Consider the following 23,134-nt stretch of genomic DNA (forward strand, 5'->3'; position numbering starts at 1 on the left):
GATTTGATCGATTGAAAGAGAAATATATTTTGAATAATTGATTAATGTTCTTGAATTCACAACCAAATTTATGAATTCACAACATAATATTCTTGAATTCATGCTCAAATCTATGAATTCACAACTTAATGTTCTTGAATTCACAACCAACTCGATGAATTCACAATTTAATATTCTTGAATTCACAACGAGATCTATGAATTCACAATCAAAATAAATTCTAGTTTTAGTTGTGAATCCAAACTTTAAAAATTCAAATTCACAACTATTTGAATTCACAACCAAAATAAATTCTAGTTGTGAATTAAATTCAGGTTGTGAATTCGACTGATTGTGAATTCACAACCAACATAAATCTGGTTGTGAATTAAATTTTGGTTGTGAATTCATTTGTTGTGAATTCACAACCAAAAAATTCTAGTTGTGAATTAAATTTTGGTTGTGAATTCGACTGGTTGTGAATTAAATTTTGGCTGTGAATTCGACTAGTTGTGAATTCACAAACAAAAAATTCTGGTTGTGAATTCGACTGGTTGTGAATTCTCAATTCACAACCAGTGTGAATTCACAACCAAAAAATTTTGGTTGTGAATTCACACTGGTTGTGAATTGCGGGATTTTTTAAAGGGGTGATGTAAAGTGGACATTTTTTTAATTTTTAATGTGAAGGGTATTTTGGTAACAGTGGACATTTTTTAAGTTTTTTATTTTAGTGGACATTTTTTATCTTTACAATATTAAAGTGGCCATTTTAAAAATCCACTCAAAATATAAGTGTAATAAATATGTTTCTATAAAGTGAAGTGAGAAATCATTAATATAGTGTGAATGTAATTAATTATTAGTAATATTTGTAATTAAGAGGACAAAAATTGAAATTTAGAAAATTAAGAATAGAATTTTATGGGATTACCTTGTAGTATAGAGAATCATTATTGCAACTTGGAACATGTATTGCTATTCGTGAAAATGCGAATAAATTTATTGTCAAATATTATGAATTCGAAGGTCACATTTTAAAAGTCATTCATCGCAATTTTTTTCTTTTTGAAGGCAACAAATTTATTTTATTTTATTAAAAAAGCAAAGCGAAATTTACAAATGATTGAATGGTTGAAGTAGGCAGGGAGAGCTGTGAACATGGCGTTCATGATGATGATGTTTCTGTTTGACTTGGCTGCTTCGTAACGTTCTCTCTTCAATACTATATTCATATTTCCCACCACCTTCACCTTCGCCTTCACATTCAGATTTATTCTCTACCAGATACTTGTTTTTTTTAATCCAAATAATTATTTTTTGACAGAAACAGCTCAGTTCATAGTGCTCATTCGCATGCTCACGCATTTTCTTAATTATTTTCTCTCTCCATTTTCTGTTTGCTGAGGAAATGTATTGAAGATTATTGCGTAGTCGCAGCCACGTTTAATTGCACATTTCTCGCCATATCTTCCGGAAATATTTTTTGAGGATCTTTTACCTCTTGGCTTCTTTTTTCTGGAATGTCAAGATTCCGACCTGTTTTTGACAGGTGAGAGTTCCCTTCAATTCTAAGTAATTTGTTTCCTCTCTCTTGCTGATTCATTTGGGCTGCATTTTCGTTTGGGATTTTGTGGAATTTGTGATTAGTCGTTGCATCTTGACTCCACTGGTACCAGTGTTGAAATTTTGGAAGAGTTGAGTTTGGGAATTTTATCTGTGTTTTGACTACGGCATTTCTTCGAATAGTTGATCTGCGTTGTTCGCATTTGATTTTCTTCGAATTGGCTGGGTTTTCAGTCATCTGGAGCTGAGTATCTGATTGGTATCTGAAGAATTTGGGCAATCTGTGAGGAAGAATCGTATAGGGTTTAAATCTTAGGGTTTGGATGATTTCTGCTGAATGAGTATGATGTTGGTATCTTCAAACGTAATGACTGCAAATTAAGTGTTAATGGCGTGCTGCATTTCGATGGTGATATTCTGATCTTGATAAATTTTGAGATCAATCTCTTGGTTAAAAGGAACTCTTTTTTCTTTTTCTTTTTTTGGTAATTATGGCTTCAATTATACCAATTCCTTTACCATCAATTCCTCCAACAAATTCCATTCCTCCTTCAGGGTCTAATGCTAATCAGACAACTGACACACCACCCCCTTCAGCCTCTCCTCCTCCATCTACTCCCTCTCCTCCACCTCCGGAGTCGGCTCCACCGCCGTCTCCTTCTGCCCCTCCTCCATCCCCACCACAACCTCCTCCTCCAGAAACACCACCACCTGCATTGCCTTCTACACCACCCCCTTCGCCCCCACCATCACCACCCTCCCCTGTGTCTCCACCCCCATCTCCTCCTACTGCCCCGCCTCCGGCTGCCAATTCACCTCCCCCACCGGCTGTGTCACCGCCACCACCATCGGGGGGTTCTCCTCCCGAAGAATCCCCAGCCCCTCCTGCTATTTCACCCTCTCCTCCCCCTCCAGCTGCAGAGGCTGCACCTCCTACCACTAGTCCACCTCCTCCACCTGCTGCTCATTCCCCAAAGCATTCTCCTCCACCACCTACGTCGCCACCTCCTCAAATTGGTTCCCCACCTATCCCCCCAACCAGCAGTCCTCCTCCAGCTGCCACTGCATCTCCTCCTCCCACCCCTTCATCATCTTTGTCACCATCTATATCTCCTCCTGCTCCCCCATACAATACATCTAACAATGGAAGCCTGCCAGCCTCGCCACTTCCATCACTCCCAGGCTCGCCACTTCCATCACTCCCTACAGAGAAACCAACGGCAGGATCAACTCAGCATAGTCCAAATATAACTGCAGATGTAACATCAAGGAATGCTGGTGGTGGTGGTGGTGGTGGTCTAAGAGCTGGAGGTGCAGCAGCAGTAGGCATTCTTGTGGGATTTATGGCTCTTTCTCTTGTCGTTTTGGCCGTATGGTATACCAATAAAAGAAAGAGAAGAAAGGATGGGTTTAGTCTCAACTATACCATGCCATCACCTTTCGCATCCTCCCAAAATTCAGGTAATAAACTATGTTTTTCCTTCTGGTCACATGCTATATCCTATATGTATCATATGACTTGGGGCATCTGTAATATGTTAAATCTGTTGAAGCTGCGCTCAGACGTCATTAACACTTTTTTGGTTCTTCTGTTTCTTTAGACTGGAATTTGTTTTTTTCTTTTCATCTTTCAATATCAAGGTCACAGCTTAGTTCATTAATTATCAGCTCATCCTTGTTATAGTATTTTTACCTGTTGATGAAAATTTAAACACTTAAGTTCAAGGTCAGTTAGAGCTAACCATATGTATGTTATCATGTTTCTTCTTTCTGGGAACCTAACATTGCTAAATTTGGCATATTAGAAGCTGCCAAATTATACACAATGATGAATTGTGATAAATCATTTTTTTGAATTATGAATATTGATGTACTCTCTCTTTCTTCTTGTTGTCAGATTCATCATTTCTCAGATCTCAGTATTCATCTCAACTGGCTGGAAGTGCTTCAGCAAACAATTATTACTCTTCAGATGGCGGCTTAAACACTTCAAGGTCATGGTTCACATATCAAGACCTATCTGAAGCTACAAATGAATTTTCAGAAAATAATATTCTGGGTGAAGGTGGATTTGGGTGTGTTTATAAAGGAACTTTGGTGGATGGAAGGGTAGTCGCTGTTAAACAGTTAAAAGCTGGTGGTGGACAAGGGGAGCGTGAATTCAGAGCAGAAGTTGAAATCATTAGTCGAATACACCATAGACATCTAGTATCACTTGTTGGTTACTGTATCTCTGAACAACAAAGGTTGCTTGTGTATGATTATGTGCCAAACAACACCCTGCACTACCATCTGCATGGTAAGGCTAGATTTAAGTTGCTGGCTTGCTAATGTAATTTAGATGTGTGAACTGGAGTCCAGTCATTTGATATATAATGTTGGCAGGTCAAGGCAAGTCTGTAATGGATTGGGCTAGTCGAGTTAAAGCTGCAGCTGGTGCAGCACGTGGACTGGCATATCTTCATGAAGACTGTAAGCTCTAGTTTTCGTACTTTTTCGTCTTGATATTTTGGCTTGTATGTATTGGCATCGTACAAATATTCTAGATAGTTATTCTTGAACTCCAATTTAAATGATATATCACTTTTTGTTTTGCTGACCAGAACAGTTGACTGTCCTACTCCACATGTTCAGTTCTTGTCATGTTATTTTCCTCATGAGATTATTGTGAAAAATCATCTAAAAAGTTTCTGTATTTTTCAGGCCAACCCCGCATAATTCACAGAGATATTAAGTCAACAAACATTCTCTTGGATAACAACTTTGAAGCCCTGGTATGTTTGTTTTTTCAATCCTATATAACATTTCTTGGTTACCATTTTTAATGAGCTGCAAATCTTCAAGCATCTTTTTTCAGAGATATTTGTAGTTTATCTAGCTAAAGTAATATACTCCATTAAGTGTTCTTTCCTCACTTATGGGCAGGTTGCGGACTTTGGGCTTGCAAAGCTAGCATTGGAATTGGAACTACATACACACGTGTCAACCCGGGTAATGGGAACCTTCGGGTAAGTCATCACTATTCTGAAAGCTACATCAAAGATATTATGGTTTCTTCTACACTCAACTAGGATTTAATGTATCTTGTGCTTACACGCAATAAGAATATGACATATGTACTATACAGCATGGTATTTCAAGAAGTTTCTATGTAAAGTTACATTAGGATAAAAATAAATTGATCCAGACTCCTATTGGTTAATGAACTAGTTAGTACAGAGAATTCTCATGCATTGCACATCATCATTTACTAGATTATTTGAATGACTTGCAGATACTTGGCTCCCGAGTATGCATCAACAGGTAAACTCACTGAGAAATCTGACGTTTTCTCATTTGGGGTTGTGCTTTTGGAGCTCATTACCGGTCGTAAGCCTGTTGACTCATCTCAACCACTGGGTGATGAAAGCCTCGTTGAATGGGTAAGTTCCATTCACATTGTTCATTGTTTTTCATTCATTTTTCTTTAAGTCCCAACATATATTTTTGCCTGGGCACTTTTACTATATAAGGCGGTAAAAATCTAATGGATAAAAACTAAATGAAGAAGAGACTCTGATGCAGAGAATTAGCTAGATTTAAAAAAGGTGGTTGATGCTCTTTCTTAAGTTGAGTGATCTTTTCAGATATCAAGACAGTTCAAATGTTTAAACACTACTTTTCATACAGGCTCGGCCATTGCTGACTCAAGCACTTGACAAAGAAGAGTTTGGAGATCTTGTTGATTCTAAGTTGGAAGATAACTTCATTCCAAGTGAAATGTTCAGGATGATCGAAGCAGCTGCAGCCTGTGTGCGCCATTTAGCTTCCAAAAGGCCGCGGATGAGTCAGGCAAGTTTCTCTTAAAAGCTACGAGACTATCCTTTTCACATATTGAACTTGCCTTACCTTTGTGCTTCTTCATCTTCACTCTGCAGGTAGTGAGAGCTCTAGATTCAATGGAGGAGCTGGCAGATTTGAACAACGGTGTCAAACCGGGCCAAAGTGGGATTTTCAGTTCGAGGGAACACTCAGCCCAGATTAAGATGTTTCAGAGGATGGCCTTCGGAAGTCAAGACTACAGTTCGGAATACTTCAATAACTCTCAAAGCAGCTGGAAGAGTTGATCGATTCTGCTACCGGATGCAAACCCTTTCCTGTGCTCTTTGCCATGGCGCAAGAGATATACGAGCTTCAGCCTCTGCAAAACCATACCATCTTGTAAGGTTTGTGCTATTTTTGATAGTAACTCATGGAGGCAGGCGGTTTGTATGATGTTACCGCTGTATTTATTAGATTGTGCTATTGTAATTACAGTTTGATGATGTTGTATTATTGATTTTTCTTATTTTTTGTATGTAAAAAATTTTGTGCTTACGGCCAAGTTAACTGAATATCGTCCTTATTATTTCTATACTCTATACGTTATTCATATTTCTAATCAACTGTGTAGTTTTTATTAGACTCTGGTACAGTGGTATTTCATTTCTTGATTTTTGCTGCATTGGATTCGGTAGGATTTTAAAGGACTTTAGAAATTCATAGACTCTGCGTGGAGTTTAGAGGAATCCATCGAAATCTCAAGTTTGAAGCTCGGAATTCGTCATTTGTATTTTTTTTTTTTTTTGACAAATCCATCAGAATCCATGGATTGTTAAAATTCATGAAATGTTGAATATCACTTGATTTTAAAAGACTTTAAAAAGCCTTGTTTGAATACCTGAAATCTGGATTGAATACCTTTGGATTTTAAAGGACTTTTAAGAGTCTGGATTGAATACATCCAAACTTTTGAAATCCTTTAAAATCCTACAGAATCTCAATCCAATACACCCACCTCGAACAACACCTTCCTCTTTCTCCTTAAGTGGTATGAAAAAATCAATTTGTATCATTCGTGGGCACATAACATACTCCAATCGGAGGAGGATTCACCTCTACTGCCTAACGATCTCTTCATCTTTTCTTCTTATGTGAAAATGAAGATTTAGTGCATGGATTTACCTATCTAGAGTATGAGTAATTTTTTGATTGCTTTGCTCATGTATTTGTTGAAAAATGAATACAATATTGATTTGAATTATGTTTCATTATATTTGATTTATTGGTAGAAATTGAAATCTTACCAAAAAAAAATTGTTGGACAAAAAATGGGCAATTTTTTTTAGACCAGTGGTACATATGGGATTGTCGCATTATTCGTTTCAAGTGAGGTAACATTTGACGAATAGTGAGAATGGATTATTTCGTACCATTCGTTCCAATTTCTAGCGAGGCACCACTTGGAACGAATGATACTAATATACAAAGTTCGCACCATTAATTCCAAATGCTGGCACGACAGACTTTGACACGAATTATACGAAATGGCTCATTCATGACAAAGCGAATATATAATTTTCGTGTCATTTGTCACAATATTTGACACGATTATTTGGAACGATGCGAATAGGTCATTTCGTACAAGTCGTCTTAAAAATATGTTGCGATCATTTTTTGGGATGAATGGTGCCATTTAATTTTGAAGTTAATTTTAAATTGGATGTTGTCGTTTTAATATAGTATAGATATTTTTGATAATTTAAAATATATGTATAAATAATTTAAGATTTAAATTGATAGTTACCCAAATAATGAAGAAAAAGAGTACGAAAAGGAGCTAACTTCATTGCTTCAACACAGAAGAAGCTTAGACCTCCAAAAACTCAAATCAACTATCCAATTCTATTTTCATTTTCTCCGTTTAACACTCAATCTCATCGGAAAATTATGGGCGGAGGAGAAGAGGATCCGCAGAAGTTGAAGAGGATTGCGGCGGCGGCGTTCGACTACGATAACGACCCGCGCTGGGCAGATTACTGGTCAAACGTCCTCATTCCACCTCACATGGCTTCCCGCAACGACGTTGTCAACCACTTCAAGCAAAAGTTCTACCAGCGTTTCATTGTATGATTTCCAGAACTTCTCTCTTCATTTTATTGCGAACTGAATTTGATGTGATTACACTGGAAGGTAGTAGTTGTCTGCTTGTGTGCGGACGAATTTTTTTCTTTGTTTGGCTTCGAATTCTTAGTTTTTGGCATTATTTATGCAGTGCAATCATAAGGTCTCTGTGGAGATGTTTCTGTATGGAGTTGAGTTTGATTCATTCCAGACATGCTTAATCGCCTTTCAATACTGCTTTCAAAAAATAAAAATTAAAAAATCGCCCTTCAATATTTAGGACTGGTTCTCAGTTGTCTTCTCTTTCTTACTTGTATTGTGAGGATATCTTAAATTTCTTCTGGTCAATTGAATAGATTAGGAGTTAAAATAATAATAGTAATATTAATAATAGCATATTGCTTCTTCTCGAATCTCCTTTGTGATTATTATCTTTTCCTAACTTGCTGAGTTCTGCTATTCAGGATCCTGAACTAATTGTGGAGCCAATAGGTACTACTAGCACATCTCAGCCAGCTAGAACATCAACACCGCCGCCAGAGTCTTCATCATCTACTTCTAATACTAATACACGCCAGAGGGGTTCAGGTCTAATATCTGATCTTTAAGTGTTAACTTTAGAAGATGAGAATGAATACTTTTTATGCATTTTAGATTTTTTGTTTTCTTTGGTAGCTATGTGTTTGGGGGCCTTAAAGCTACTAAAATTCTTCTTTGTAGGGTCATCAAGTAGAACATCAGGGTCATCAACAGCTCCACCTCCTTCTGGTTCTTCTGCACCATTACGTTGGGATCAGCAAACCATTCAGTTTTCTGTCAATGCTTGGGTACGCCAAAGTAATGGATGCTAAATTTAGTGTTACTACTTTTTGGGAGATGTGAGAATGAGGAGTTTTCCAGCCTGCATTTGAGTTGGAAATATCAATTGCTATAATGAATCAGAAACTTTGAGTGTGCCATGTATGTAGTATGTTGGAACTCATGATGACCAGAATAAAATTTTAAAATGTGCCCTTGTATTGTGTGACCTTTATATTTTTCATGATGACATTTTGTTGTCATATTATCATATAGTCTTCATAGTATGAAGTGTTAAGAATGTTAATCTGTTCTTCCTTGATCATCAAGGTTGTTGGATTGGTAATTGTTAGATATGTGTCAAAATTTGGATCACACTGTGTTGGTTTTCCATCCTTGAACTTTCCTTTAGCACAAGCCACCTACGTATTGGGTGCTTTGTTTAAAGAAGGAATTGTCTGTAGAAATCTTATATTTAGAATTTATCATGATTCGTGACTAGAGGGCTGTTTCAAGTTTCATATAATCATCTTTGCAGGTTGATTTGGCATCTGTAAGCTTTTCCTTGAGCTGGCAATTTCTGTGGACTATTCATGCAATATAATATGCATTATTTGCGTGTTATGATTTATCACTCTCTATCTGGGTGAAACTATTTTTGTTGTTAGTATGTCTTGATGGCAAGAGTTTTTCACCCATGATTGTAAATTACAATTATAGTGGTCGGGTATTTTCTTTCAGTGCAAGCAAGCACAAGGAAATTTAGCTTTATGGGTTTTACTACTAATTATTTGCTACCCTCTTAATATTGAATTACAATAACTATGGTTTGTTTCTATACATCTTTTCTCTTCGTGGTTGATGATTTGCAGTCACGACTGCTGCTGTTTATGGGATGTTTCGTTGTTAGGACATTTGATGCTTAGTCTTTATTGTGACAGTTCTTTTATGTATCCTTTGTCTGGCAGGTCTTTATTGTGGCAGTTCTTGCCATTTTTCCTCTTGTGTCACAAAATCTCTCAAAACGGGCATATCGTCTTTCCTTCTTGGGGACTGCATGTACCTCTGTCTATTCTTTGTACTCATTATATGGGGTAATGTATTAGTTTCATAATTTATTCATTGCATTCATCTATAATCTACTTGTTGGTCCCTGATATAACCAATCATTTTTGCAGAAACCCAGAGCATGGAACTTGCCTGCTTTGCAAATGTGGTTTCAGACAGTCATGGTTACTAAAGATTTTATCTACTCAATATACTGCCTTTCGTTTCTCACTTCACATTTGTGCCTCAAATGTCAGTATCTCTTTAGCATTTGTTTTTTATTTTGTTTCTGTATGCCTTGCTTGATATATGGTGCTTTTCTCTCCTAAATTTATGTAAGTTTCCTATTTCATTCTTGGCAGTTTCTATAATACCCATACTTTGTCGTGCCCTTGAGCATGTTGCCAAGTTCCTGAGACGTAACTTTAGCAGATCCACTTTGTACAGGTGAGCATGTTCCATTTTTGCACTGCAAATGCTTTAACGTTTTCAATTGGAATCATTATCAAGGGTTCCTGACTTCCTGTGTGGAACATGAACTGCATATAACATATTAGAGAACAATCATTGCATTTGGTTATTTCTTTTTATGATGTCCAAAGTGAAAAGGAACATCTAAGGAAACTATCAGATCAAATCATTTTCCCATTTTCATTTCCGGGCTCGTCTTATGGATACTGTTGGTGAGGGTGCGGTTTAAAATCTGTATCCATAATTTCACATAGTGATGCTGTGAGTTGTGAATATCATATTTTCTAAGAATATTTGAACTGACATTGTGGGTTTAATAAAAATAAAAAATAACAACTGGAATAAAAGAAACAATGTGGTATACACATATTGTGTTTCTCAGATATATCAAGAGACAAGAGGTTTAGAGCTAATGATATATTCTCTTCTGTTGTTTGATACGCTGGTGCTACAACCTGTTTGTGACTTTTGTAGTGGACTTTCTGCAGGAAGTACTTGGAAGAAACTTGTGTTTGGGTAGAGTCAAACATCACTACTCTAAGCATTATGTCCTCACAATCTGAAATTGGAACTGGATTCCTACTGATTATTTCTCTCTTCTCGTCAGCACCTCTCTCCAATTCCTTTCCATATACTCTTTGTTTTTATTCATAGCTATCATGAACTTGGTCTGTCTAATTTTTTTTGTAACCTAATAGAGTGGTTATACCATTTGAATTTGCAGGTCGCAGCGTAATATTATACAAGTCTTTATGTACTGGCAGGTGTGTATTTATTTTCTCCCTCCAATTTAAAACCTGAGTTACCAAAAATGTTTATTACTATTTGTTATTGGAAACTGGAAACTTTTGGTTTTTCTTCTCAAGTGAAGATTTGGTAGTTGCCAGGAAGAAGTTTGATCATGATGTTATTCATCTTTTTCTAATTGGAACAATTTTTGTGCTATATTATCACCTCATACATATATGCACTCTAGCAGCACTTGCATTCTTGATTATGGTGAATTACTCGTGCACAAACTAAAAGTCGAGATTGCGTTCTTATTGTTTGTTAATTATTGTAGCTCTTGAAGCTGATGTACCACGCTCCTGCCACTGGTGGTTACCATCAAAGTGTGTGGGCCAAGATTGGACGAACTGCGAATCCATTGATCCAGCGTTTTGCCCCATTTCTGGGCACTCCAATATCCGCTGCTCAGAAATGGTGGTTTAGGTGAAAAAATGTGTCGAGGAACTGGGCCAGAAAAGGAGAGGTTAATGTTAATGGCAACGAATGCCGTTACTTGTGAGAATTGTAGTTTTACATGCCAAGAATATTAGACATCTTACTAAGCCATCAATCTGTTTTAACTAATAAAATTCATGGGATCTCACTGTCATGCTCTAACCACCTTTCAGGCCACCACTACTTCCAAAGTTAACAATATTTGATGAATTGTTGTTGTGCTGTTTTGCTTTTTTCTAGTTCAGGAATTAATTTTGTAGCATTTTTTGCTCAATGTTGTGAAGCAATGTGAAGATGTTGAGATTGGTTTCTTCTTTGGTGCTTGAGAGTCTTTGGCAAAGTGCGCAAGTCTTTTGACATTTTTCTTGAAAAATGGGTGACTGATTGGGGAAGGGAATATTAGATAGGTATGTATGTGGCATGTTTTTTTTTTTTTGATAAATTATACAAGTAAATAAACTTATCAATTTTACCCTAAGGGAGAGTTCGATTGAGCCTCGCCCAAATCATGAAGAACCCAATCATAGTCAAAGGAACAGGCATTCGAAAGAGCTCTGATAAAATCAGTAAATTTGAGTCCGGAAAGCAAAGGAAACGTTAGAGTGTCACTTCCCCTAAGAGTAGCCAGGGAAGAAAGAAATCACGTCGCGTCTATTTAGCTGACCTCGGACTCGCCCTTCCCTGTTCCATTGAGGAAAGAAAGAAATACAAAAATTTTAAAATCGCACAAGAATGAATTCGAATTCAAAATCTTAGATTTTGGGCAATTGACTATTTACCGTTGGATCAACACGCGCAAGAATGTGGCATGTTTAAGACTATGGAAGCGTGTGTGATGGTTGGATTGGAATAGGAAGTCTTTTCTTTATTTGCCAACGCATCATTTTGTGGTGGGTGGGAATTGGGAATTCCCCCCTCCTTTCCACTAGTGGCATTTGGCAAAATTTGAAAGCACCTATTCTCTAAATTCTGTACCCAATGTTTTTTCCATTTGGAATATATACGTGGTCATAGGATAGTTTTTTCCATTTGGAATATATACGTGGTTATAGGATAGTCTTATAGATGATGGTTATGTTTCAAACTTTCAATATTTTTTATAAAATATTTAAATTTTTGATTTTTTTTTTTAAATTCAAATTTTCACTTTTTCCCATAAAATATCCCAAACTTTCAATGTTATTTTTATAAAATATTCTACATTTTTATTTTCTCTTAAAAAACCGAAACTTTCATCATATTTTATAAAATGTTCCGCTACACAAACTTCAGTGATTAAAAGATGACTCCTTGTTTTTTTTTTAATCTTGAAGAATAATTTTTCAAAGATTGGAGATTTTTTAATTCCGTAAAGTATTAAATGATCTTGTTTAATCGATGGATTTTTCCTATCACACTCTCTCCCCATCCACAAAAAATAGTCACAGAAGGGGACAAAACGAGTTTTAATGAAAATGATTTTGCTTTCCCTTTTATTTTATTTTAAAATTATTAATACAAAAAAAAAGGAATGCTTGATCTATTGATTGGAGAAGATTCGTCTTACCAATAGACTGCGCTTTGACCTATTAATTGAAAAACATCTTACAACAGACTGCGCTTCATCGTCATGTTTAGACGTCTTACCCAAAAATAATAATAATAATAATAATAATAATAATAATTTTTACAATAAATAGAGGGATTTGGGAGAGGTTAGTTAGTTGTCAGCGAAGGCGCCACTTCTACATTGCCAAAAATGACTATTTCATTCAAAATTCAACCGCTGTATCATCAAATCGAAATAAACAGATAAAATCTCGCTCTTCGCAAATCGCAGATTGCTTCACGCCGCCCAATGCAATGCGACAATATTCTGCATCATTTTGCTAATCCCCATAAAATCCGACACCCTCTCAATCCTAAATTTACAATCTCGATTCTCCAAATCTCCAATCCGAATTTCTGCTTTCCCGATTGCTTTGCCGTCGGCGATGGAATCGCCGCTGTCGCCGGAGAATCGCCCTCCCGGAGATTCCGTCGATGAGATTACCGAAGAAAATGAAGCCGACGCTCTGGTTAGCGCCTCGAGTTTCAAAGGTGCTTCTCTGAATCAGCAACAGAGGCGGAGGCGCGGCGGCAATAAGACGACGCCGTTTGCGGCTCCGCCGTGCCGTCAGCAGTCGTTCAGCCGTGAGATCGGCCACGCTGCTGCCGAGACTTACCTGCTCACTCGCCTCAGCTTCAAGCTGCTCAGCTATCTCGGGTATCTTTCTAGTTTTACTTTGAATATATTTACTCGATTGTTCTTATGCTTCCTTGTTTCATGTTTGTAAATTGCGTTGGTAACGAACAATTTGCGCATTATGTGGTTAGATGAATTGGCAAAAGGTTAGATTTTGGCTTTAACATCTACTGCTATTAAGAAACCATTTTAAGGGCCCGTTTGATATGGGTTTATGGTAGGATAAATTAAATTAATACAGATTAGTGTGATGTTTGATATCATGTGCAGTTAATATGGTCAACTCCTACTTAATCCCACTTCTCCATGCTATTTTGTGGGAATAACCCATACTAATTATCCGCCCCTCCCCCCTTGGATAACTTTAATACTGCGAAGTTGGATAAAAATTTTGCTACCCTTCCTCACGCATATCGATGCAAATGCCCAAGTAATGGTGGACATACATGGTATTTTTAAAATTATATGAGGATAGTTTTGGTATTAGATAATATAATCCAACATAATCCTATGGATATCAAACACAATATAGGATTAAGTAGCCATGATATCAAACACCCATGAAATAGTATAAATCCACACTAATCCACACTAATTTTTCAAGATAATTTTAATCCTAATCAATCCTATACTGCCAATCAAACGGACCCTAAAAAAAATATTTGATGATAAAAGTTATGAGCAATCCTGAATTGTTAATAACGATTAAGTATATACGTTTGATTTCCAAATTTCATAACTTCAAGTGGGTTTACGTTTGATTATTATTGAGTGTTATGACAAGCGGTGTACTCATTTATCGATTGAGAATCATGTTTTGCTTATCAGTGGACAGAAATACTGAAACTAATGCTTTTAATCCTGATCTTCAAATTGTTGCTTATCTGGAAGCACGGGCAGCTAACCATCTTTACTGCTTTTTTACTTCTGCCTGCTTTTAAATTTCTGTATTACTATTTATTTTTAGTCCTCTTCCATCGATCCATCTGTACAAGGATTGAGATTGATGGAGAATTGGCAATCACATTATTTTTCACTAGGTAACTGGTTTTAGTTACATCTGTTTCTAATTATTTTTTTTATTCAGGGTAGGATATCGGTGGATAACAAGACTACTAGCTCTTGCTCTTTATGCGATGTTGCTTATGCCAGGTTTTATCCAAGGTAAGTTTCAGATAATTGTATGATTCATTTGATATATAAAATAGGTGAATACTATTGTAAGCATCTCTACACTCTAGACAACCCACAGCTTGTCGATCCTGTTTGTGTCCATATGAATGACTCAGAGTTTGGAATTGCTTATTCATTTTGTCTTTCTCTGTCTAGTAAAATGTAGTTTTAGAAGGTACACATTATTTGTTGATCCAATCATATTAAGCTAGAACGAAGAATATGTAGAAGGCATGAGACCAATTATCTGGAAGGTTATATTGATTCTAGATGATGATAGTGTTAGCGATTGTGGAAATAGCAAATAAGGAAGCCATAGTGAAGGTTTGTTGTAACTACAGTTTTCTGCAAACCCGGGATTCCTTGTGGATATTTATTATCCCCTTTAATATCCTTGTCTTTAGTTATGTATATTTTTTTTTCTTAAGCTTCTCCATAGAAATCTTATCACTTGGGGAGTGATTATCTTTGTTTTTCACGACTTTTGATACTTCGATGCGCTCGACTTCTTCTGCTTACTTATTTATAATCAGCTTCGTCTTATATAAGGTCTTGGGAGTGATTATATTTGTGTTTCACTACTTTTGATACTTCGATGCGCTCGACTTCTTCTGCTTACTTATTTATAATCAGCTTCATCTTAAATAAGGTCTTGGCATCCATGTCATATTCCTACAATGGGACTCTCCATGTTCCCATGTTAGTTTTGCTAAATTTAGGGAAACATTCGGATTAGTAGCTTCTATTGAGGTATAGATGTATCCATTTTACTTCTTTACAATGTTTAGATTAGTGGCTTCAATTGAGGTATGAGATGTATCCAATTTGCTTCTTTGCAGTTGCATTCCATTATTACTTTTCAAGCCAAGTGCGTCGAAGTATTGTATATGGCGATCAGCCAAGAAATAGGTATATTTTGCCATTCTTTTTATCCCATTTCCCTATACATCAACTTTCATGTATGTCATTAATGCAAAAGTTATTTTCAGGCTAGATTTGTATTTACCTAGAAATAGTGATGGCTTGAAGCCTGTGGTGATATTTGTGACTGGAGGGGCATGGATTATTGGGTAAGTCAAATGTCACTTTTTGCAGCTTCTCTTACTTTCCTGTACTTCTCTTGGGGTGAGGGTGGGGGAAATGGGAGTTATGATATACTGCACTTTATTGTTTTGAAAAGAAGTCATTCTATTAATAAAAAAGAATGAAAAGTATATCTTCATATATCTTTAGCATAAGGTCATAATCCAAATGGACTGGAATCCTCCATTAACAAACAAGGAAAGATACTTTATCTTTTTTATTAAAAAAAAAAGTCAACAAAGTCTTCGATGTCTAGAAGTGAAAATATTGTTGTACTTTATTATGCATCCTCTTTCCAGCCTTAGTATATATGTTGCTATCCTCAATATTGGCGCAATCTGGGGTTGTTATTACATGTGGCAAATCTATGCCATTGAAAGATAAATTCAAGTACTCGTTGAGATGTTTTACCTTTCATTGAGCAATACCCTTCATCTTTTATCAAGAGTGCTTGTACATAATTTTCTTTTTCAACTGTACGTGTAGGTGTTGTTTTGAATTTTGATATCAAAGCATAACTTCCTCCTAACCCTTCATAGACAATTTTTAGAGATAATGTCTTCTGTGCACTATTCTTTTAATGGATGTAACTTAATTCAGGTACAAGGCCTGGGGTGCGCTCCTAGGACTGCAATTGGCAGAAAGAGACATCATAGTGGCATGCCTTGACTACAGGTACTTGACTGAATTATAGATATTAGATGTTAGTACCGGCATTTATAATTAAGTAGATTTCAAGACATGTGGGATTTAGTTCCAAATCCCAGATCACTTGCCTGGCTGGTGCCCCAACACTTTAGTTGCTTAGTATAACTACTAATGAAATGTCACTGAAAATAACATGCATTCATTTTAAATGAAACATGTAAACTGTGTTGGAAAAACGATGGAGCTTTCATCTTAGAACAAGCTTGCAGGCTGGCATTTTAACAATGAATTCTATTTCCTCGTTTCTTGATATAAATGAGCAGTCTATAAACTTTTTAAATTCTTTTGTAGGAAAACAGATTTGTATAGACTGGTGGAGTTAAAGCTTAGTAGTTAGGAATCGTCTCACCCTTTTTCTGACAGTTATTGCATTCTTAAATGTTTGCATAGGTGTATCGTTATTGATCTATTGCCTGATAACAGTTATCGTATAAATTGGGTGCAGAAATTTTCCACAGGGAACTATAAGTGACATGGTTAGAGATGTTTGTCAAGGAATCTCAGTCATTTGCAACCATATTGCTGAACTTGGAGGAGATCCAAAAAAGTGAGTTTTTCTTAAATTTTTGTGTTTTGCCTTCTTCACTGGAAAGATAAGAACCAATTATTTATGATCCTTGGAAGAGAGAAATGGAAAAATTAAGGTGTAAATAAGACATTATTGATAGACATGGCTAGAGCACTAATTGAAGCTTTGCATTGTATCACATAGTAAATGTTGGCTGTTTCACCAATCACCTTACTATTTGGGTAGGGCATCTGAACCCAGCATGCCTTTTTCTGGTAAAAAGGCTTGTCGATATTTGATGAAACATCATAATCTATTAAAGCAAAGGTGTGATATATGTATTTTCACAGGATTTATTTAATGGGGCAATCAGCAGGTGCACATATATCTTCGTGTGCTCTTTTGCAGCAGGCGGTTAAAGAATCCAAAGGCGAGAGCATTTATTGGAGTCCATCCCAGATAAATGCTTATTTTGGTTTGTCAGGGGGGTAAGTTACCACAATGTGCCAATATATTTGAATTGCAAGACCATAGGTTCGTGCTCGCCTGAAGTGCCTAATAATAATTATTTACAGGTACAATTTACTCAAACTAGTTGATCATTTCCACAATCGAGGCTTGTATCGGTCCATATTTTTGAGGTACTGTCGCACGCGTCGACATATTTTATATTAATCTCAATATCTGACAACAATTCATCGATCCATCTGACTGATTATTTTATTTATGGTTACAGTATCATGGAAGGGGAAAAGTCATTGGAAAAATTTTCTCCTGAAACAATCATACGAAACCCAAGCTCAAGTGGTGCAGTTAATCTGCTACCACGTATCGTTCTTTTTCATGGTACCTCAGATAATTCCATACCTGCCGATGAAAGGTTAGTCAGCCTGTATAAGAATGATTTCAAAAACGATAAAGTTCCCGCCTGTAGCAATGACTAAGTAGGATACTTGTATATGCAGTAAAATGTTTGTGGATACACTCCAAAAAGTAGGAGCTCGAGCTGATCTGATCTTGTACGAAGGGAAAACGCATACAGATTTATTCCTCCAAGTAAGTGATATGATCAATTTCAGTTTTCTCCCTCATATCTATTAGTAGCATCAAGAAATAAAGAAAGATGGCACGGTGAGCTAGCTACGAGAAAATCAATGTTCCACTGGATAAAATCAATATCTCTGAAAATGCAGGATCCTCTGCGTGGTGGTGAAGATGAGCTATTTGACTATTTGGTGGGGTTCATACATGCTGATGACAAGGAAGCTCTTGCTAGGGATGCTGCGGCTCCTCCAAGAAGACGTCGTGTACCGGAATTACTTCTGAGATTGGCCGGCCACGTCAGCCCTTTTTAGCTCACACACCATACTTTGCAGCTGAAGCTGAAGATGAAAATCTCACTTTCCTAGTTTTGATCCGTGTTACCTTGTAATGATTGACGAAACAAATACTAGTTTTTTTCCATTTGTCTTTCTTAGATGGGAAATAGCAAGGATATATCACTTGGGATCCTCAGTTTCAATTTTTCACCCCATGTATTCATTTTCTTGTGTTTTAGTTCAATTTTTGTAATTGTTAATTAGGATTGATTATATCTGGTTACGAGATATATTTATTTTTTAGGATTCCATTTCATTTTTTTTTTATGTTAATTGAAAGATATTTGGAGTATAAATAGCATATCTTTGCCCCCAAATTTGGGCGAAATCAAGCAATCTTCCCTCAATTTTGCAAATTAAGCAAACCAAGCCTAATTAATTAGAGGCTAATTGAATCCAAGATTGAAGCATTTCCATTTGTATGCAGCAAAAGAAAAGAAATGAAGAGGTATAAATTTAATGCCTTGGTCTTGGACAATCACAAAAGGAGACATACAATGAAGAAAATTGTGTTATTGGCTGTATTTGTGGAAATGTGGTTTGTGCAGGAATTTGTTTTTGTGGATGGATGTTTTGCCACAGAAAAGCATCATATTCATGTCCTTAGCAATCTGCCTTCAAATTCTGCCCCACTAAAAATTCACTGTGCATCTGGAAATGATGATCTAGGATTTCACACCCTTTATCCAAACCAAGATTTTCAATGGAGTTTTTGTTCAAATTTCTTCCCAACCACCTTATTCTTTTGTCATCTTTGGTGGGGTCCAAAGGATGTGGCTTTCGATGTTTATCGTGAGAAAGTGATGAGACGAAGAACGCACGAGTCGTGGTGGATAGCAAAGAGCGATGGTATTTACTTTAGTAATCAGACACAGTTCATAAACCAAGCGTATAAGAAGTATGATTGGAACAATTAATTGTGCTTGCTATGTAGTTAAGCAATGTACTTATTTGAGGCTGTTGGATATGAAATAATCTTGGATTTATATTTCAATTAGATTTTACTACGTAATTATTTTCTTTTTAAATTTTATTGTGCGATCTTATTGATCTATGTTTCTTATGTTATTCTGCGCCTTACATAGTTACATGTACGAGTTCAAAAGGATTATAATTTTAATAATCTTTTTAGAAGACTCATAACTTTAATATGGTTCAAGTGAGATAATATTTTCAAGAGAAATAAATAAAATATCGAAATTTGTTCATATGCACGGATGTTACCCTCTTTGAAATTTAAGTGAGTAGTAAAAATTATTTAAAAACTCTATATAAACAAGAATTTTTTAAGGGAAAAACAAGATTATTTTAAACCATAATTATATTATAATTTTGCCAAAATTATGAATTTCCCGAAAAAACAAAGAAAAAGAAAAACCAGAAAAGGCCAGATTAAAAAAAAATCTAAAATTGATTCTGAATCATTTTCCCGCCTTGAACGAAGCGGTTAATTAACTGCTTCCTTCATGCGTCTTCATACTTGGATGGAGCGTTGTTCATTTTGGAGCCCTAAATTCGATTTTATCAAATAACTCTTGTTTCTTCTTAATTATGTCAGTGAAAATATCCATCATCTCTCTCTTAATATCTCTTTTTCCTCGAATTTCTTCGATTGTTGTTATATCGGCTCTGATTGCACCATTAATCTCTGCCGTATTTTCTCACTCCAACCATCCACACAAGTTTTCACCCTATCGTCATTCATTTTCAGGTTCTCTCTCTCTAACTCTGAAACTTATGTAAAATTGTATTCTACTTTATGCTATTTTGATGCATTTCTCCTAAATTCTGGGTGCAAATGGTTGGGGAATAATGGCGAACTTGTCAATTGTTTAATTTCTGAGAATTTTTTTTGTTTTATTTCGATGTGGCGCAGATTCAAATAAAGCTGGTTATAGACTGTACAAGAGCTTAATTATGGATGAGGGGCGGATTTGTGCTTGCTCGGAGAAATACTTGTTTGCATTTGAAAGAAACGGCTCTATCGCGTGGGCACTACACTTGAACTATACGTGCAATGCGAATATAGCTCCAGTTCATGGAGGATCAAGCAAGGCAATGAATCCATTTCATTTGAATTTCTTGAAGAGAAAAATGTATTCATTTTCTGATGATTCTAATTTAGTATTTGCAGATATATTTAGTTGCAGAAAACAAAGTGCTAAAAATATATCCTCTAAGGATTAGAACCAATGAAGCTGCTGTACAAGTATTCTTTGAATGTGCAGAAGAGATTGTTGGAATCTCTGCAAGCTTATCGAGCTCTTGCGTGCTCATTAATGTCAAAAATCGAGGCCTCTTTGCCTATCGGTTGCACGGGCAGCTTTTCTGGAGCGCTGGTCCTGTGCTGTATCAGCATGGATATCGCCAAGGTTGTAGGAAAAACGTTACAGACTGCTATTTTACTTCGGCACCTGTGATTGATCACTGTGAAGCTAGTATTTTTGTAAGGGTCTCACTTTTTTAAATTTATGTTTCTTGTTTATTTGTTGTATGCATTCTTGAAGATCAACTGTTTCTGGCATCAAACGCTCGTGTCTTGCAGATGGCTAACACGGTAGGGGAAGTGTATTCGTTATCAATCCGTGGCCATCATTTTAAATGGATCCAAGATCTTAGCTCGTTTGGAAATGCATTTAGGATTACTGCTGGAAACAATGGCCTTCTGTATGTCACTGTACCGGATAGAGCTCTCGTTCTGGCATTGGATGTTTCTAGAGGAAATGTTTTGTGGCAAGGGACTATTGGGCCCTTGAGCTCAGCAGACTGTGATCCAGTTGTTGATGCAAATGGTTAGAAGATCATCCTTTTCTTTGAACTTCTCCTTTTGAATTCGTCGTGGAATCTTTGGTGCTACTTAAGATGGTGAAGTGATTTTGATTTGAGAATGCTCTATGCAAAATCAAAAGCTGAAGTTCAATATCTTTTTGGTTGGTTGGTGAACAGGTTGGATATCTTACAGCTCACTGGATGGATTTCTGTATTCGTTTTCAGCAGCGGGAGATCTCAAGAAGTTCCCTAGATCAGCTAGTTGGAGTTCTGTTATGCAAGTTAATCCGGTGCTTGATTGCTCCGGGTATGCCGTGTACATCTCTCAGACAGAAGTTGAGGAGAAATTTTCCCAGAAAATTGCAGATTACACTCATGTATCTGCATTGAAACCTAAAGCTGTTGCATTCACTTCTCTTGTTCCAGCTTCTGGTTCCATCCTCTGGTTTGAAAGTGATCCTAGTATCAACTCTCTCTCTCTCTCTCTCTCTCTCTCTCTATTGTTTTCATTTAGTTCAGCAAATTATTAGTCTTGCTACCCAATAATTCAGTTTTCTGAACAAGCAGGTACACTCTTGTTACAGCTCTCCCAGAGTGATTTGCAACATTTTTTGGTGGATGAAAGAACTCTTCTCACCTTTTTTGCTGTCTCAAGTAATTTTGCCAACTTCATTGGTCTACTTTTTTGGACATGATAGTGATGATGCAGCGTTGCAATGGGAGTGAAACTCCCGCTGCAAGACTGCATCATCACTCAACTTGCTACACCACTTGAAGATCCACTTATTTCAAGTCTAATCAGAAAATTTTCTGTGATGCAGGAAATGGCAACCCGTTGCCTTGTCGTACCACCCGTAAGACCATGCATATCTACACAATTTAAGTAGCTTACACAACACTGCCATTTCTGTTCAATCTTGATTTGGGTACAGGTCAGAAACTCGCATCTAGCTGCGCACAAGTGAAGCCCAGGAGCTCAAGTATATACACAGGTAATTCATGCACTGCTCATAAAAAAAAGTTGAAGATTAACATTTCTTTTACCAATATATATGCAGGAAATAAGCGGACAATCACATTGTTTCTCATGATGGAATCCATAGTTTTGCTTCTACTAGCCGTGCTGGTGAGATTTTGCTGCGTTTTCTGGAAGAAAAAAAAGCTTCAAGGTCTAGACCTCGGCAAATTCCTTGAGAAGAGAGTAAGTATAAATCCTTCCATTGTCTTGGAGAGTAACATATTTTGTGGAAACCATTGATTCCTATGATGCCATTCTTGCATCCGTGCAGCGTTCTCTACGATCCCAGAAGAAAGCATTCGACAAAATGATCACAGAACTCGAGCAAAGGGCATCAGAGGAAGCAGCTGCAGAGCAAGAAGAGGCGCTGCAGAAGCTAGGCCATCTGGTTAAAGAAAGGGAGAGCATCAAGAGGAAGCTCTCTACTACGTATAGCTTAGGAAGAGACGGGGAGGGATCATCGCGTCCCAAGTCCCTTCTCCCGCTGCACGATGGGAGGAGCAGAAGCTACTCCTTTCAAGGATCCATGAAAGAGAGTGTCACAATATTCCACACACTCAGTGATGATGAGAGTAGTAGCGATTCGGATGAGGAGCTGAGCAGCCTCATGGAAGAGGCGGATGACGATCTCTCTCAAGATGAAGCTGTTGGTGCAATTGCAAAGGGAAAGGGAAAAGCTCTAGTTGGAGGGGAAAGCTCTAGTGATTATGAGACTAGTGAGGAGGAGTATATGATGAGGCCATTGTTTTTGAAGCATTCATTTAGTGAAGTAGAGGAAGTGAAGAGAGAGGATGATGATGATGATGGTGATTCACATGGTGAAAGTAGAAGCTTGAGGAGAAGAACTGTGTCTTTCACTGGATAGGTACGAACACAAATTAACTTGGTTTTTGCTTGGGTTTATGGAAAAAATTCTGTAATGTTTCCAAATTACGAATATATATTTAGTTTAGAAATACTGAATTTGAGGACATTAAGAAGTTTAAGGCTAAGAGATGTGTAGTTTAAGGAAGACTAAGAAAGAGATGAACAAAAGAGGTTTAGTAATTCTTAACTTAAAATCTTCGTTCTATATTATAAACAAATTGAAGATTATTGAGACAATTTTTGGAGAAGATTGGTGGCAAACACTCTTTAGATAAACAATATTTATCTAAAGAAATTACTTAAATGATAAATAAATGGGGTTTTGGCGAATAAAATCACGAATTATTTTGAATTTATAATTTTAACGTGACTTTTGAAGTATTACAAATTAAATCACC

General features: G+C 36.7%; 4 protein-coding genes across 4 annotated transcripts; all 4 read left to right on the forward strand.

Annotated features, from left to right (window-relative positions):
* Positions 1–1,049: 1,049 nt before the first annotated feature.
* LOC130989820 (proline-rich receptor-like protein kinase PERK8) lies at positions 1,050–5,986 on the forward strand. Its single transcript, XM_057913927.1, has 8 exons — positions 1,050–3,006; positions 3,443–3,844; positions 3,931–4,017; positions 4,249–4,319; positions 4,471–4,553; positions 4,820–4,967; positions 5,215–5,380; positions 5,467–5,986. Exons 1-8 carry the CDS (start codon positions 2,037–2,039, stop codon positions 5,649–5,651), a joined length of 2,112 nt encoding a protein of 703 aa, XP_057769910.1. The 5' UTR covers positions 1,050–2,036; the 3' UTR covers positions 5,652–5,986.
* Positions 5,987–7,123: 1,137 nt separating this feature from the next.
* Positions 7,124–11,217, forward strand: LOC130989821 (uncharacterized). The gene is made up of 9 exons (XM_057913929.1): positions 7,124–7,470; positions 7,932–8,055; positions 8,188–8,294; positions 9,234–9,359; positions 9,444–9,564; positions 9,675–9,759; positions 10,272–10,385; positions 10,508–10,547; positions 10,847–11,217. Exons 1-9 carry the CDS (start codon positions 7,294–7,296, stop codon positions 10,997–10,999), a joined length of 1,047 nt encoding a protein of 348 aa, XP_057769912.1. The 5' UTR covers positions 7,124–7,293; the 3' UTR covers positions 11,000–11,217.
* A 1,465-nt stretch (positions 11,218–12,682) lies between these two features.
* Positions 12,683–18,338, forward strand: LOC130989822 (isoprenylcysteine alpha-carbonyl methylesterase ICME). The gene is made up of 11 exons (XM_057913930.1): positions 12,683–13,252; positions 14,319–14,395; positions 15,244–15,313; positions 15,394–15,474; positions 16,088–16,162; positions 16,641–16,742; positions 17,054–17,191; positions 17,279–17,344; positions 17,440–17,583; positions 17,669–17,759; positions 17,897–18,338. The coding sequence occupies exons 1-11, from the start codon at positions 12,981–12,983 to the stop codon at positions 18,056–18,058; spliced, it is 1,278 nt and encodes a 425-aa protein (XP_057769913.1). The 5' UTR covers positions 12,683–12,980; the 3' UTR covers positions 18,059–18,338.
* A 1,201-nt stretch (positions 18,339–19,539) lies between these two features.
* On the forward strand, positions 19,540–22,849 carry LOC130989823 (protein GAMETE EXPRESSED 3). The gene is made up of 10 exons (XM_057913931.1): positions 19,540–19,793; positions 19,959–20,137; positions 20,217–20,528; positions 20,628–20,874; positions 21,029–21,313; positions 21,419–21,505; positions 21,673–21,705; positions 21,784–21,843; positions 21,910–22,052; positions 22,141–22,849. Exons 1-10 carry the CDS (start codon positions 19,634–19,636, stop codon positions 22,732–22,734), a joined length of 2,100 nt encoding a protein of 699 aa, XP_057769914.1. The 5' UTR covers positions 19,540–19,633; the 3' UTR covers positions 22,735–22,849.
* Positions 22,850–23,134: the final 285 nt, after the last annotated feature.

This window comes from Salvia miltiorrhiza, chromosome 6 (genome assembly GCF_028751815.1).
Source record: "Salvia miltiorrhiza cultivar Shanhuang (shh) chromosome 6, IMPLAD_Smil_shh, whole genome shotgun sequence".
NCBI classification, from domain to species: Eukaryota; Viridiplantae; Streptophyta; class Magnoliopsida; order Lamiales; family Lamiaceae; genus Salvia; species Salvia miltiorrhiza.